This window comes from Oculina patagonica, chromosome 14, assembly GCF_052425735.1.
Source record: "Oculina patagonica isolate OP01 chromosome 14, crgOcupat, whole genome shotgun sequence".
NCBI lineage: Eukaryota > Metazoa > Cnidaria > Anthozoa > Scleractinia > Oculinidae > Oculina > Oculina patagonica.
Window position 1 is genome coordinate 19494137 of NC_135771.1, and position 13807 is coordinate 19507943.

The 13807-nt window shown below is 36.9% G+C and overlaps 3 protein-coding genes across 3 annotated transcripts; 2 read left to right on the forward strand and 1 right to left on the reverse strand.

Annotated features, from left to right (window-relative positions):
* The first annotated feature begins 2663 nt into the window (after nucleotides 1-2663).
* Nucleotides 2664-4217, forward strand: LOC144638428 (uncharacterized). Its single transcript, XM_078497627.1, has one exon. The coding sequence runs from the start codon at nucleotides 2676-2678 to the stop codon at nucleotides 3876-3878; it is 1203 nt and encodes a 400-aa protein (XP_078353753.1). The 5' UTR covers nucleotides 2664-2675; the 3' UTR covers nucleotides 3879-4217.
* Nucleotides 4218-6356: 2139 nt separating this feature from the next.
* LOC144638456 (protein YIPF5-like) lies at nucleotides 6357-8156 on the reverse strand. Its single transcript, XM_078497652.1, has one exon. It carries the CDS (start codon nucleotides 8076-8078, stop codon nucleotides 7323-7325), a length of 756 nt encoding a protein of 251 aa, XP_078353778.1. The 5' UTR covers nucleotides 8079-8156; the 3' UTR covers nucleotides 6357-7322.
* A 68-nt stretch (nucleotides 8157-8224) lies between these two features.
* On the forward strand, nucleotides 8225-11685 carry LOC144638479 (uncharacterized). Its single transcript, XM_078497679.1, has 2 exons — nucleotides 8225-8559; nucleotides 10790-11685. The coding sequence occupies exons 1-2, from the start codon at nucleotides 8299-8301 to the stop codon at nucleotides 11522-11524; spliced, it is 996 nt and encodes a 331-aa protein (XP_078353805.1). The 5' UTR covers nucleotides 8225-8298; the 3' UTR covers nucleotides 11525-11685.
* The last annotated feature ends 2122 nt before the right edge of the window (nucleotides 11686-13807 follow it).

The following is a 13807-nucleotide window of genomic DNA, read 5'->3' on the forward strand; positions in this document are numbered from 1 at the left end:
TTGTATTAGGACAAACAAATTGTCAAAAATAGATATTTTTTTTTCACTCAAGAGCCAAACTGCTAACAGCATTTTAATGCTCTGAGACTTTTTTCTTGTATTGGGTTTTTAAAGTTGGGTGAAGGGATATTCAAATAAAATTTGGGCATTCAATATTGTGTTGTTGTGTTACATGTAACGATAATCTTGCGTTAAGCAATGGTCACACCACACATCTCTGCGGTTCCGTAATCTCACGCGCCTTGCGTGATGAATTCTTGAAAAAGATGTTAGGTTAAATTTTGCAAGTTTAATATTCGTTATCCCTCTCAATTTTTTCGCCAGTTTAAATCACCCTTGTTCACTTTTGGTTTTATACCTACTTTGGTTCTGTTTTCTTCTTTTGAGATTTTCACAGATTTTTAGTTGGAAGGAAAGACTTGACTGAAGCTCGAGAGATGAAAACCACTGTATGGGGACTTTGATGAAATATTACATTGTTAATATTTCTGATAATACATCCCTGCTCTGAAAATAAGGCCCCCAAGTCTCAAATTCAAAAGCGCCGATATTAAGGCCTCTCGAACTAAGCTTATGAGCTTACAATAAGTTGGATTTAGCTCTCAAGGGCGATAGTATTTCTATTAATATTTTTACCTCCTTACAGCGGACATTTGATACATATAAAGCTTGTTTTATGTTTCACATAGTCATACTTTATTATTTAGAGTTTCAGATAAACTCCAGTACTTTCGTGCGATCTCAAAACTTTCATACACAATACTCTTACAAATATACGTCATAAACGGAGAAGTAATTTTTTGCAACGCAAAATAATTCATTTTGCTTAAGAGCCCTTCTGGAACAGCCCAACAAAAATGCCTTATGAACACGAATTAACTCAGGGCTTATTTTCGAAATTTACGGTATCAATGAGCTCCTGACGGTATAGGAATAGTGGAAGTTACAGTCTCCCGGACTGTGGCTCCGCCCACCTACTGGTGACCCCGCATGATATTTCCGGATAGCTAAGTCCTGGACTTTGGTTGTGAAATCGAGTAGGTTACGGAGATCAGGGAGATAACAAAAAATAATTGCCCTCTTTAAATCTGCTTCACGGCTACAGTGCAAAAGAATCAAGGACAGTTGCATAACATTTTATTTTTTAGCTCAGTTCTAAAATGAAAAGCTATATAAGCTTCAGTATGCAGTGCATAACCCATTTAGTTTTGTGTTTGCAAAGAAAACTGTAAAACTATATATCTCTCTCTGCTGCTTATGTGGTGTTATGTTAACTAAAAGCAAAGAAATTGTTTTATAATCTTTTTTACAAACATAATGAGCTGAAAGGGATGTTGTAGCTGCACAGATTTGTGGGGGCGTTATACGTGAATGCAAAGTTTCACGTACGTCTTTTTTTTTCTAAATTAAAATTTAGCTGTATTTTTCTGTTAAAAGTATTGAGGTTTTATGTAATTTCAAAACGCCTTGGGGTTATTTTTTATGGGGTAGGGGGGGGGGGGGGGGTTTTGGGGGGGGGGGGGGGGAAAATGGGTTTGAAGCGGTAACGTTATTTTGTGAATTATGAAGATATTTTTTATCATTGGTTTTCTTTTTTGTGCCCCTTTTCCCCTCCCCCCCCCCCCCCCCCCCTTTAAGGTGTTACTGCCACGAAAATTTTTGTGCTTTCTTCAAGTTTTTCTAACATTTATTACTTTACACCTTAATACATGATTCAGTAGAATCTTGGAGGAGAGAGAGTCGAAATGGTAAATAAGTGGATTTGAAACAAAAATTGGAGAAAAATGAAAATTTAAATTAAATATAGAATTTTGATGAACATCTTAATAGACTTAGCCTAAGTATTCTCCACAGTCTTACTATTTTTTCTATATTATATTCCACCCAAAACTTTTATCCCATTTCATAAACATCCACCTGCATTTTTTCTTTAAAACTGATCTGTTTGTTTACTATAACCTTACACCAAGTTCAAGGTAGCTACAAAGTTTATTCAGCTTGTTTTCAGAATTGCCTCGTTTTTATGTCTTGAACTGTATGAATTGAGATGCAAATATGCCGGAAATTTTCCAGATTATATATGAAAAGAGCCTCAATATTTTAACACATCTTACAATCGTCATAAGCAATATATGACAAATTTAGATTGAATATTTCGTTGCAGAAGTCAAATCCTCTTTCTTTTTGCTAGACATAATAAGTTAATTAAATAAATTTACAGTAAAGTAGGGCTTAAGGACTTCTTAAAAATTTTACATGTCAACATAATATGCCGAACTTGATATGTTACACGGGATGTTTATTTTCCCTTTCGGACCTTTATTTGCTTTACAACCCGCAATTTTCTTCCTAGCGATGGCGTTATTATTTAAATAACCAACGAGATAACTCAACGCGTTTAAAATAAACAATAAATGATGAAAAATTCTAAAGAGAGGAAATCATTCAAATGGGTTCCTCTTTTATTCGACAAACATCCTTTGAAAATATATTCATATAAGTTTATTTTTATGTTGAAAGTCCATTTTTTAATACTTCAGTAGCACACAGCTGCTACAGAGATAACAAAGAAACCTAAAGCATTTGATATGATATATATATTTTTCGGAAACGGAAACACTTTCATAGGAAACAATACAATTTTCGTATCACATAACGAAAAGGAACGTAGCAGAATGGCCGCTTTGAACAAAGCTATTTCTGAGCGAAGATTCAAGCAAGTTCGTTCATTTATAGATTTAGGCGTGAACCTGAATTCAAAAGGCAAAGATGGAAAAACTGCTTTAATTCAACTGTGTTCTGTCGAGCCGGATTCTTTGGCGGTTTCCATCGCTTCACGTTTCATAAAACGAGGAGCGAAAATTGACGTAACGGACTACAATGGTTTAACTGCATTGTCGAATGCGGTTCTTAAACAAAAAGAAGATATGGTCGCCTTGTTCTTAGAAGAAGCTGGGAATTTTGACCTTAATTCCAAGGACAAGAAAGGGAACACGGCTCTTTTCCACGCAGCAAACGTTGGGAATTTTAACATCTTAAACGCTCTTGTCCTTGCTTTGAAGAAATACCAACTTAGTGTGAACGTGGCGAACAATGACGGAGTCACCCCTCTTATGCAGGCGTGTTTGAATGGAGATGTGGTTTGCGCGAGGTATCTTATTAAAGAGGGAAAAGCTTGTTTGAATAGTAGAGACTGGATTTATAGAAAGACAGCTTTGGAGTTGGCGAAAATGAAAGGAATTGAGGAAAGCGTTTTGATGTCAAATGGCGGTGAGTCGCCACAGATTTGTTTGAGTGGGGAAAGAACAAATGAGAATCTTACGCGGCAAAATCATTTTCAAAGGAAGCAGAAGAAAGTTCTTGAAGAACACAAGCAGCCGGTAAATAGTCCCACAGAGGGTAGGAGATTGGACAGAACATACAAAGATCAACTTCAAAAGGTTTATCGAATTTATGAATGCCAGCTAACAGCTTCGTTTAAAATGGGAAAAAAGCCAAAGACAAAAATACCAGAGTCTACAACAGAAACAGAAAAAGCAAGAAAAATGACCAGCGCTTCTCCAAAAGGACGAAGTTCGTTGAAAAGCGGCAACGCTTTCAAACTTTTGAAGCGGAACTCTGTTTTAGCTGATAACATTTCTCGCGCATTTCCGTTCCAGAGTTTTCAACGTTCCCAATCGTTCACCGATCTGACGAAACTGAATTTCAAAGATTCGGAAAGGCTCGCTTTTTCATCGCCATTTCCGAGGAGTCGCTCGCCTCTTAATTTGACACGTTCGGGAAGAGTTCGATACGAACCTTCGGGAGCCGAGACTCGTTCGGTGTCGTCTGCTAATTCGATACCGACAGTCTTTGAAACAAACGAACTTGATGAATAAGTATGAGTTAATTATTAGTAATCAATTTTTGCACTAATCGCTCGAACTTTGAGTTGAATCTGTCCAGTTGAATCTGTCTTAATCTTTTTATTGTCTAGGTCAATGTAAAATTTCTCCTAACAATGACCCATACATTTTCTTTAGTTATTCTCGGGAGAATTTGGACCAGTTTGGTTTTAAGGATGCACGCCAAGCTAGTTCTACTTTAGAGCAGTGTTCAATTGAGTGTCGTAAAACCAAAACCAAACTAATTACTCTGGCCAATCACAAAGGAAAACGGCCAATCCAGTAAACCAATCAAAACTCGAAGCACATGTAGCTGGCACAAAGCGCGGGAAAACCTGCGCGAGCGAGTCACGATTGGTTTTGGTTTTACTCCTGATTGGCTGAGAAAGTGGCGCGAGATTTTTAAACCAATCACTAAGCGTAGTAATGCAAAACCAAAGCAGACGCAATTAACTTTCGACACTCAAGTGAAAACCGCTCTAAACCCAATAAAGCAATAACTCGGACTGGGAATTTGGGAAAACAGTAGGTTGGGAAATGGGATTTGGGCAAAATTTGAGTTGCAAAATGGGATTTATTTATTTTCCCTTCAGGAACCTCAATGAAAACTGAATTCCTATAATAAGCACCTCTTCTTTCCCAAAAATACTCTTCCCAACCCTGTCCCAATAAAAAAATATCCAACACCACTTCTTCAGGAAATGATCCTCCTCCCACCCATACCCCCAAAAACAAACCTAGCAAAAATGGCTTCTGCAAAATTTTTCACTGTTTTTTTTTTTTTCATTTGGTCAAGGTAGTATTTGTTTAGACTGGCAAACATTTCATCTGTCTGCTCAAATTTGGTTACAAAGTCTAGAACCAAAGGCTTTGTCTTGACAAACAAAACAATTTTCAACACCAACATTAGAAGAAATGGCTGGAAATCGGTTTGGAGAATTTATATTTCAATCTATTCTTCACTGTACTTCAGCTGGTACACATTTACTACAAAGGGAAATTCATAAACAGTGATGACGTTTGATCAGTCTCATTTGTTTTAGTTCATTGATTTTTTGAGTCCAGCCTAGATGAGCACAAAATCTAAGAACACTTCTGTCTGTCAACCTACATGTAACAAGGTAGTGAAGCAATTGAAAAGTCTTCTACAGTTATATAATTTGTTACTTCCTAAGCACTTGAAAAATACTTGTAAGGATGTGTGATATGCATGAGCAAAGGTCATTTTTTTTGACAATTGCAATAAACAAGAGTGATTTTCCTTTCTTTCCTTGCAATATTTCTAGAAAAAAATAATTTTCTTCATGTTTTTCGAGTTGAAGAAACACTTTTAAAAGCTTGTTAGGGGGTAGGCTCAGAAAGTCTCCCCCCCCCCCCTGCACACTTATCAGAGTAAGTAAGGGCCTACCTTCCTTCCTGGCAACCCCTTTTTCAAACATAAAAGGCCATCTTCATTCCCCTCCCCTCCCTGACAGATTTGCCACTGCAGTACTGTCTTTTTCTGCTAATGTTGTTTCTGTAGCTTGATAGTAGCCTGCGAATACAGTCGCCTTTCATGGCTCCTGTTTTACATGGGAAACATAGTAGCGGGAGCAATTAGAGGCAGCTGTATTCGCAGGCCAGCTCTATAAAAGCAAAAAAAATTTTCTTCTGACTATTATTACATGTAATACTATGCGCAGGACCCTTGAAATCATTATGTATGTATTTATTTAAAGAGTATGCACGAACTGCGACGACTGAAGCCGACAACAAACGAAATATTCATGAGAATTTTTTTTTTCAGAGTTCTTTGTACAAGTAATTACACGGTATTGTTCTCAGCCTCGCATCCCGTGCGCTGGAACATAGCGGATTATCATAATTAGATTCACAGCTTTAAATAAAGCACACGTTGTTGTAAACATCGACTCGGAAGGTCTTCGGAAGCCTCAAAACCTGCAATTTTGTGTCCAAGTTTTCTCCGCCGATATAGAATTTCAAGAGTTGATTCGCGAGGAACATAAACTTGGTGTACTCTATTGTGTTCTGGCTAGAGCTAATTTTTAAATTTCCTTCTCAAAATGAAGATAGCATGTTTCAAAGTTTAGATTTCAAATTTTTACTCTCTTAGAAGCCATTAACTTGTAGCAGTTTTTGAAATCGAAAATTTCGTTCTAGTGGGAACACAAAAGAAGTTACGATTTATCACTATGCTATATAATCATTTAATTTGGTGCGCTGTGCCAGCTGAAAACTTGGACACAAAATCGCATTATCTTCAGTTAAACTTTTAAGGGCTTGTAACATCACAGACAACGGTCATCTCTCAGTAAAAGGACAATCATGATGTAATTCCATCATCCCTGGGTATCCTTATTAAATTTTAGAGGAATCGATATTCAAAATGTAGTGAATTAAAGCTTTACAAGACAGCACTCCAACAAGAAATTTGGCTAATGAATATATTAATGAGCAAGGGTCCTGCGCGACCTTAAATAAACTTATTTCATATAACAGTACATATATACTGCTACAGTTGAAGCTCATGCAGATAACCTCAGTCACAGTGACAAGTAACTTGTGACTTAATATTCACACCTTACAAATGAATAAATACTTAACAATTCACTTTTTCAGTGTTTGTCATTTATGTGAAACATTCTGGCCAATGTCTTTAGAACTTGCCTGGACCACAACTACATGTAGTTTCATCAGTTTATGTATATCAAGTTGTCCATAATACATGTACACTGTGTTGAAATGGGTTTGCACTGTCCTCATTCCACTAAATAACACAAATCAATCATTATCCTTTCTAGTCTCCAGACTGTTTAAGTCCTGTTTGAAGATTACAAAGATTGTAAACACACAAAGATTGTGATTCCTTGATTTGAGAAATAAAGATGATGATGATGATAATAATGATGATAGATACATTTGAAATGATCTTAAGACCAGTGTCAATGTAACTGAGCTGTCTACTATAGCATCACCCTCTCTGTAGTTCCTCAACAAAACTTAAACTTTATCTGCCAGAATTCTTGAGATTTCTTGCCCTAGCAGTTCTGAGTCTAATAATTTATTCTAAGTGAGTATAAACTGGGTGGACCTTTACTAATTAAACTGGGATTCTTATTATTAGTTTTTGAATGTAATTTATTCTGCTATAAATATTTTCAGTGTCCCAACTTGGCACTTTAGGACTAAATACATTTGTACTGTACTCTTAAAATAATTAAGCTATCATTATTATAATATTATTTCCTAGCTGCAAAGGTGCTTAGTGGTGAGTGACATTTGCAGTAATTGAACATGATTTCAAAGTGGTTGTTGGTTACTTGGCTATTGAGCTCCCTGAGGTATCTTATCTAACTTGACGAAAGGACTGATGTTTGACAGTGTTCGTTCAAGTTTGATAAGCAATTAGACAGCCCAGGAATAATGTCGGGTGAAGTTTTAGAATACAGTCAACAGTGCAAATATTCCATATACCAGTGCACAGGGATATGCCACCAGAGGCTGCTGGGAATCCATTGCAAGCGCCGTGACGAACAACTTTGATGACGCCACGCTACACCAACCAATGATGACAGTAGTAAGGATTGATCCAAGAGTTCCCTGAAGCGACATGAACAGTGAGATGCCGGAGAGTGCTACCATGGGCAGTAGACAGTAACCAAGGACACTAATGACGCAACCCACAGACACTCCAGTTAGACTCATTAAATTAAGAACAACATACATGGCTACGCAACCCAGTGCGCTGAAGCCATAGATGTAACCGAATTGAACCTTCCCGTGTAGAAGGAGAAACCCTCCAAACGCCAGACAAAACAACAGAGGACCTGCCAAGTCAGTGTCATCCATAATATGTGAGTCTGTAGTTTTCAATGGATTCAAAACTGAAAGTGTCTTCTGCCAAATGTGGTCAAAATTGATGCCTAATTCTTCAAGTAATGGCGGCTCATCGTCGAAATCTGTCCCATGTGCTTCATCGACTTGTCTTACTCCTTGATCCATGTTTCCTGTGTAATAAGGTGGCTGAAATTGATTGCCACCATAGAAACCGCCATCATTTCCGCCATATTGCCCGGCATATTGGTGACCATAGTTTTCTTGAGGTACCGCTGTTTGCTCGTAATTCGTCGGGTAAAAACCATCTTGGTAGTAAGACTGGCTTCCTTGGTAATACGGATCTTCATAATTCGACATTTTTCTTCTTAATTAACAGTTTGATCGAAGAATTTTGTAATAATCTTTCACTTTTCGTAAAAATTTTCGAAGGACACGTTGCCGTGCAAAATGCGCATGACTTTAATGAACGCTCACATTGATCGCAGGCGCAGACGACTGTCTCCGTTATTTTGATGCGGATTTAATAATTTTTTGTTATTTTGAAGTTTTATTTTCTGTTTATCCACGAAGAAGCCAAATGATGGATGTCTGGATGTTAGCAGAGCAAATCCGAACGCTTCTTTATGGAACAAGCGTGTGTTGGAGTTTTGTTTACGTATGTTTAAAGGTTTCGCGCGATTGCCTGCACTCTCGATCGCAGAATTTGTTGATATTTTTAATCGCCGGTTCATTTTTCTTGTTCGGATTCCTAAAAACGCTTGTCAGCTTCATCGGCGATGCTAAAAGTCATCCTGATTTGATAACAAGGCTTACAAACATGGAACCGGGAGGTTTCAAGGTATGTGAGTAAATATTTTTGATGTTGGCCCCGCGGATAAGCCAATATTTGGTTATTTGATATTGTGCCCATCCCTTACTATTTTCAATACGGTATACGCTTAAACTTATTATGCTGACATGACTTGTGGTTCTATGTAAAATACAACACTACGCCGGTTTTAGAGTCCACTAACAAACAGTCGAATAATAATAATAATAATAATAATAATAATAATAATAATATTAATATTAATAATAATTATAATAATAATAAGAAAAGTGGTATGACCATGAACCGGAAACAGTTACAGAAAATGAGGATGTCACAATATTATGGGACATGCCCATACACACAGACAGGAAAATAACAGCCAACAGACCAGATATAGTTATTAAAGATCACAAAACGGGAAAACCTGTAAATTTATTGATATGGCAGTACCATCAGACAGAAACACATCCGTGAAAGTCACTGAAAAACTATCTAAATATAAGGACTTGGAAATCGAAACAGGCCGAATGTGGGGCATGAGAACGGAAACGATACCAGTTATCATTGGAGCACTTGGAGCTATCAAAAAGGGACTAGAGAGTTATATTGGAAGAATCCCCGGCCAAATAAGCATCAGTGAACTACAGAAGATAACCTTGCTGGGTACAGCGCATATTTTGAGGAGGGTGTTGTCAAGCTAAAAACTGACTACCCTTTAGTGCCCCAGGACCATGGTTTGGTCCCGGCGCTAAGGACTTTAAGCAAACATTACGTAAGGAACATAATAATAATAATAATAATAATAATAAAATAAATAAATATTTACAGTTTGTATATCCCTCTTGTATTAATGTGTCCCTTGACTGGGGGAGGGGCTACAGCCACATGCACAGAACAGATCTTTTAGTTCTGAGAAGGGTGTGGGATTCATACATGTCCTACTCCCAGCAGGGAATATTGCCATCACACGAACCCAAAAAACTTTGCTAGTGTAGGTTGTCTGAGAAACCTGGCCTTTTGTCTCCATCCCAGGGGAGGGTGGGGGTACTCTGACAAGACCCAGCTTGATTAATCAAGGACAATAGATCATCCGAAGTCTGATCAATCAATCAATTACAATCAATGACATTTAGTTTATTGTTATCGATTGCTATCGGCCAATCAATGACCAATGGATAATCCCCAGCTTGAGTCTCGCAATCGATTATGGACTATTGTTTGCTGTCAAGCAGATTTTTTTCGATCAATTTTCTATTAATAATCTACTTGCAGAGTAATTTAGTTCTGCTCATGGTCCCATACTTTTGCTCCACCTGGATAATATGTGTCAAGTTATTTTAAATACCAAGTTCTAGAAGGGATGGGAGCATGCTGCCCTCTCCGGCCAAAAAATTAAAATCTAGGCTTTCTGGAATACTATTTTGCACATTCTGGAAGCATTTGTGACAAAAATGTTCAGTCTATGATAGTCTCCAAACACAGACGTATCTCCGGCCATGCGCTTCAGCTGAGAGAAGCAACAGCCAAAATACATTTGTGTTTACAGGCTATGGTTATGAAATATGAAAGACAGATTTTAAACTTTTCAAGCAAAAAGATAGAGCTGTGGCTCCCTTCGGCCCTTCTCCTTTCCTAACTGTGATTCCATTCTTTTTTCCAGTTATTAATGCACCATATCTTCACTTGCCATCTTTTTCACATATTAGAGGATAATACGTGGTTGTGCGGAGATATGACATATTTTCAAGTGTTATCAATATGTCATGAGTGAGCACAGTGAACAAGTGAGATATTGATTTTAACAGGAGAAGATAAATTTCATATCTCCAAGTAGCCATGTATTATTCTGTTAATTAGGATGTTTTTGATGATTTTCCGAAGATTTCTGACAATTTGCCGAAGATTTCCAAAGATTTTCATAATGTTGTCCGAAGATCATACAAATGTTTTTTCCGAACTTTTCCAAAGATTGCCAAGGAAGATCAGAAGATGTTACGACTTATTATTATATGTAATAGTGGTTTTTTTTTTTTTTTTTTTTTTTTTTTATATTGATAAACTTTGGCTCACTGAGCATTGAAACATGGCAAACTCTGCAAACTGATTGGTCAAAAATGATATCATACATGTGTAGATATCATTTTTATCCACACATGTGTAATACCATTTTATTGATTTGCTACCACTTGCTATACCACTGCAGTTTATATATGAAATACATTTATCTCATGCTGTGTTTTTTTCTTAATTTGTGCAGATTCAAAGATTCACGACAGACTCAGCTCTGGACTACTGGTGTTATTCTCAACTGATGTCCCTTCTCCTTCCCTTCGTACTTTTTATCAACATCAGATCACGCCTCGTCAAGATGCCTACTCTTGAACTGTGTGCATATTCATGGCTGGCATTGGGCGGGGCCCTGAATCTTGCATTTCCGCTATTTCTGGTACGATATCATAGCACCATGCAAGACCAAACAAGGATGAAGTCTGCAGCCTTGAGGCTACCCACTTGGGGACTGGATGTCCTCGGCATCTGCCTCTGGCTTTCATTTTGGCTCACAGTATCGCTGTCATGTTCAAAAGAGGAAGAGGTAACGCTCTATCTTTGGTTACTCTGTTGTGTTTTATTTCTGCCTTGTTTGATGCCAACAACTCCAGTCAAGCGTGACGAAGACCATTTTATGCCGTTACCACTTTACTTTGGGCTTGCTGTTTTAACAACAGGATATCATTGGTATCAGAGTATAAAAGTGATAACAGATTATGGAAGTACAAGATTTGAACTTCACAATCTGAGTCATGGTGATCTGATGTTCTGCTTTCTAACTTTGATTTTATACATTTTCTACCATTCCAAGAATCTAGGTTTCTTAATGTCTCTTGTGTTTATATTTCTTACTCCCTTCCTTTCACTTGGTTCTACATTTTCACTGTTGGTTATTTACAACATTTACTGTCAAAAAGAACAACTTTTGACAAAGGTGGACTAACAGTCACTATTACAGTCTGAATGCGCCACGGGGGGTGGGGGGTACCCAAAAAAAATTATGCGGGGAGGCTCCGCCCTGAGCTCTAACTGCCTTACCCATTTATATACCATTTTTGACAGAAATTGAACCACTTTTGTATCCCTTTTACTGAAAAAGGGTACCCCTTTCATATATCTGAAAGACCTGGCATAGAATAAATATATAGAACACAACGTTCTCTATTCATTTTCATGTAGCACTTAATAAATTAAAAAAATACAGCCATAAATTGCATCTGTTCAAAATATTTTAATTAGAAGTCCTTTTAAAACTGTGCTGGTTTATTTTTTTTTTTTATTTTTTTTTTTTTTTTTTTTTTTTTTTTTTTTTTTTTTTTTCTAAACCTAAATGACAGATTCCGATACCTTTCGTATACCGAAACTTGTGAAGTCCATACTCTTTTATATACCTGAAGCCTGAAAAAGATAACCCTTTTCGGGCGGAGCCTCCTTGTTTAGGCCATTATAGGGAGTACCACCTGTGAATGGGCCATGCTTTGCTTGCTTGTTTGTTTTTTATTTCAATATTTAAGTTGAATTTTCCAGGTTATGTTGGAACCTTTCTAGCATTTTTTATTTATGTGACCATGGCAATACAGCAAAGCACAAACTGACTATAAATAAACAGCACTAAAATAATTTAATACAAAGGGTATCCATTATGCAAGTCTAAAAATAAACAAATAGCTTGTCCAGTTTATGGACTGCTTATGCACCTTGGTTGGTATAATGTGGTATTGCACATTGTACAAGGAGGTAACTTTCATTTCATTATAAATTTGCATGATGATCATACATGCATACAACATGTTTCTGTTACTGCAATAATATTTTAACACAATATTTTTAATCATGTTGTAAATATGTTTAAATTAATACTGTTTGATAACACAAGTTATAACCGGTAAGAATTGTTTTTAATTGTATTTAAGTTACAGTTTGGTGTGTTGGTGTAGAATACAATTTTTGTTGCAGATGTAGTCTCCGCAGTTTAAATTTTTTTTATAGTTGGTGGTTTTGAGTTAATGATGTTTGTACAAAGCAAAGTTAGGAGCCCATGGCAAAGTAGAGGGGTCTGGGACCCAAATGCTCCCTGGGACAATTTAGATTTTTAGAAACTCAGAAAATAATACTATTTTAGGCATTCTGGTAGAATATTTGTACCTGCTGTAAATTCTAGTTCGAATAAGCAAATTATACAAAAAAATTGCAGGCAAATTTTTTTTATAAATGTAACAATGGTTAGTAATAGAGCATTGTTTGAATGTGAAATGTATAGGATAAATGATATTTATTTAATTTTGTAAATAAATTGGTGAGGCATTTGATTTGTTTTTCCTGCTAGCTAGAGCATTTGTTCTGTGACAATTTAGTTTAAATGAAAATGATGAAAGTCATCAACTATGGGATTCTGTTGTTGTTCTAGATCATTTTCAGAACTACTTTAAGAATAAATAGGTCGGGACACCTAGGCAACACGTCGCTGCAACACGTCGCGGCGACATGTTGCTGCGACATGTCACCTCGTGTGACATGGTGCATCTTGCGACAAACCAGTTGCGCCAAAATTTTGTCGCTGCAATGTGTCGCACGAACTCAAACTGGTTTGAATTCATGCGACACATCAAGCGACAAAATGAGCGATAGCAGCGTGCGCACGTCTGTGACAAATCGCTGCGACAAGTTGCTGTGACAAATTATAAATTAACCAATGAGAGAGCGTCATGTATTTTTGCCGTATTGAATTGGAAAACTAGTTCACTTTCCCACCCTTCCAATTCGCTTTTGTGCACCGAACAACACCTTGTCGCAGCGACTTTTTTAGCAGTACACACGGAGCTACTCGTTGCGCGTCAGCGACCTGTCGCAGCGACTTATTGCATAGTGTGTCCCGACCTTAAATGTTACAGGCATATCAATGGTAGAATGGTGAGCATTGCACTACAAAATATTATAAAAATGTTAATGTTGACACCAAGCGCAAATTTTAAAAATATGTATTTAAGTGACAAATTTGTCAAATGCATTCATGAAGAAATAGGAATTATTTAAAAATTAAGTGGGGATACTAGACACAGCTCACTGTCAAACAATGTGCTAGGAGTATTTAATATCCATGGGGTAAATTTGTAAATTAAATTATGATAATGTAAATGATCATTATTTTAGCAGTTTGTCAACGAAAAATAATTATTAGTTATTAGTATTTTTCTAACTCTGATGATTATTGTTCAGTTTGTGTGAT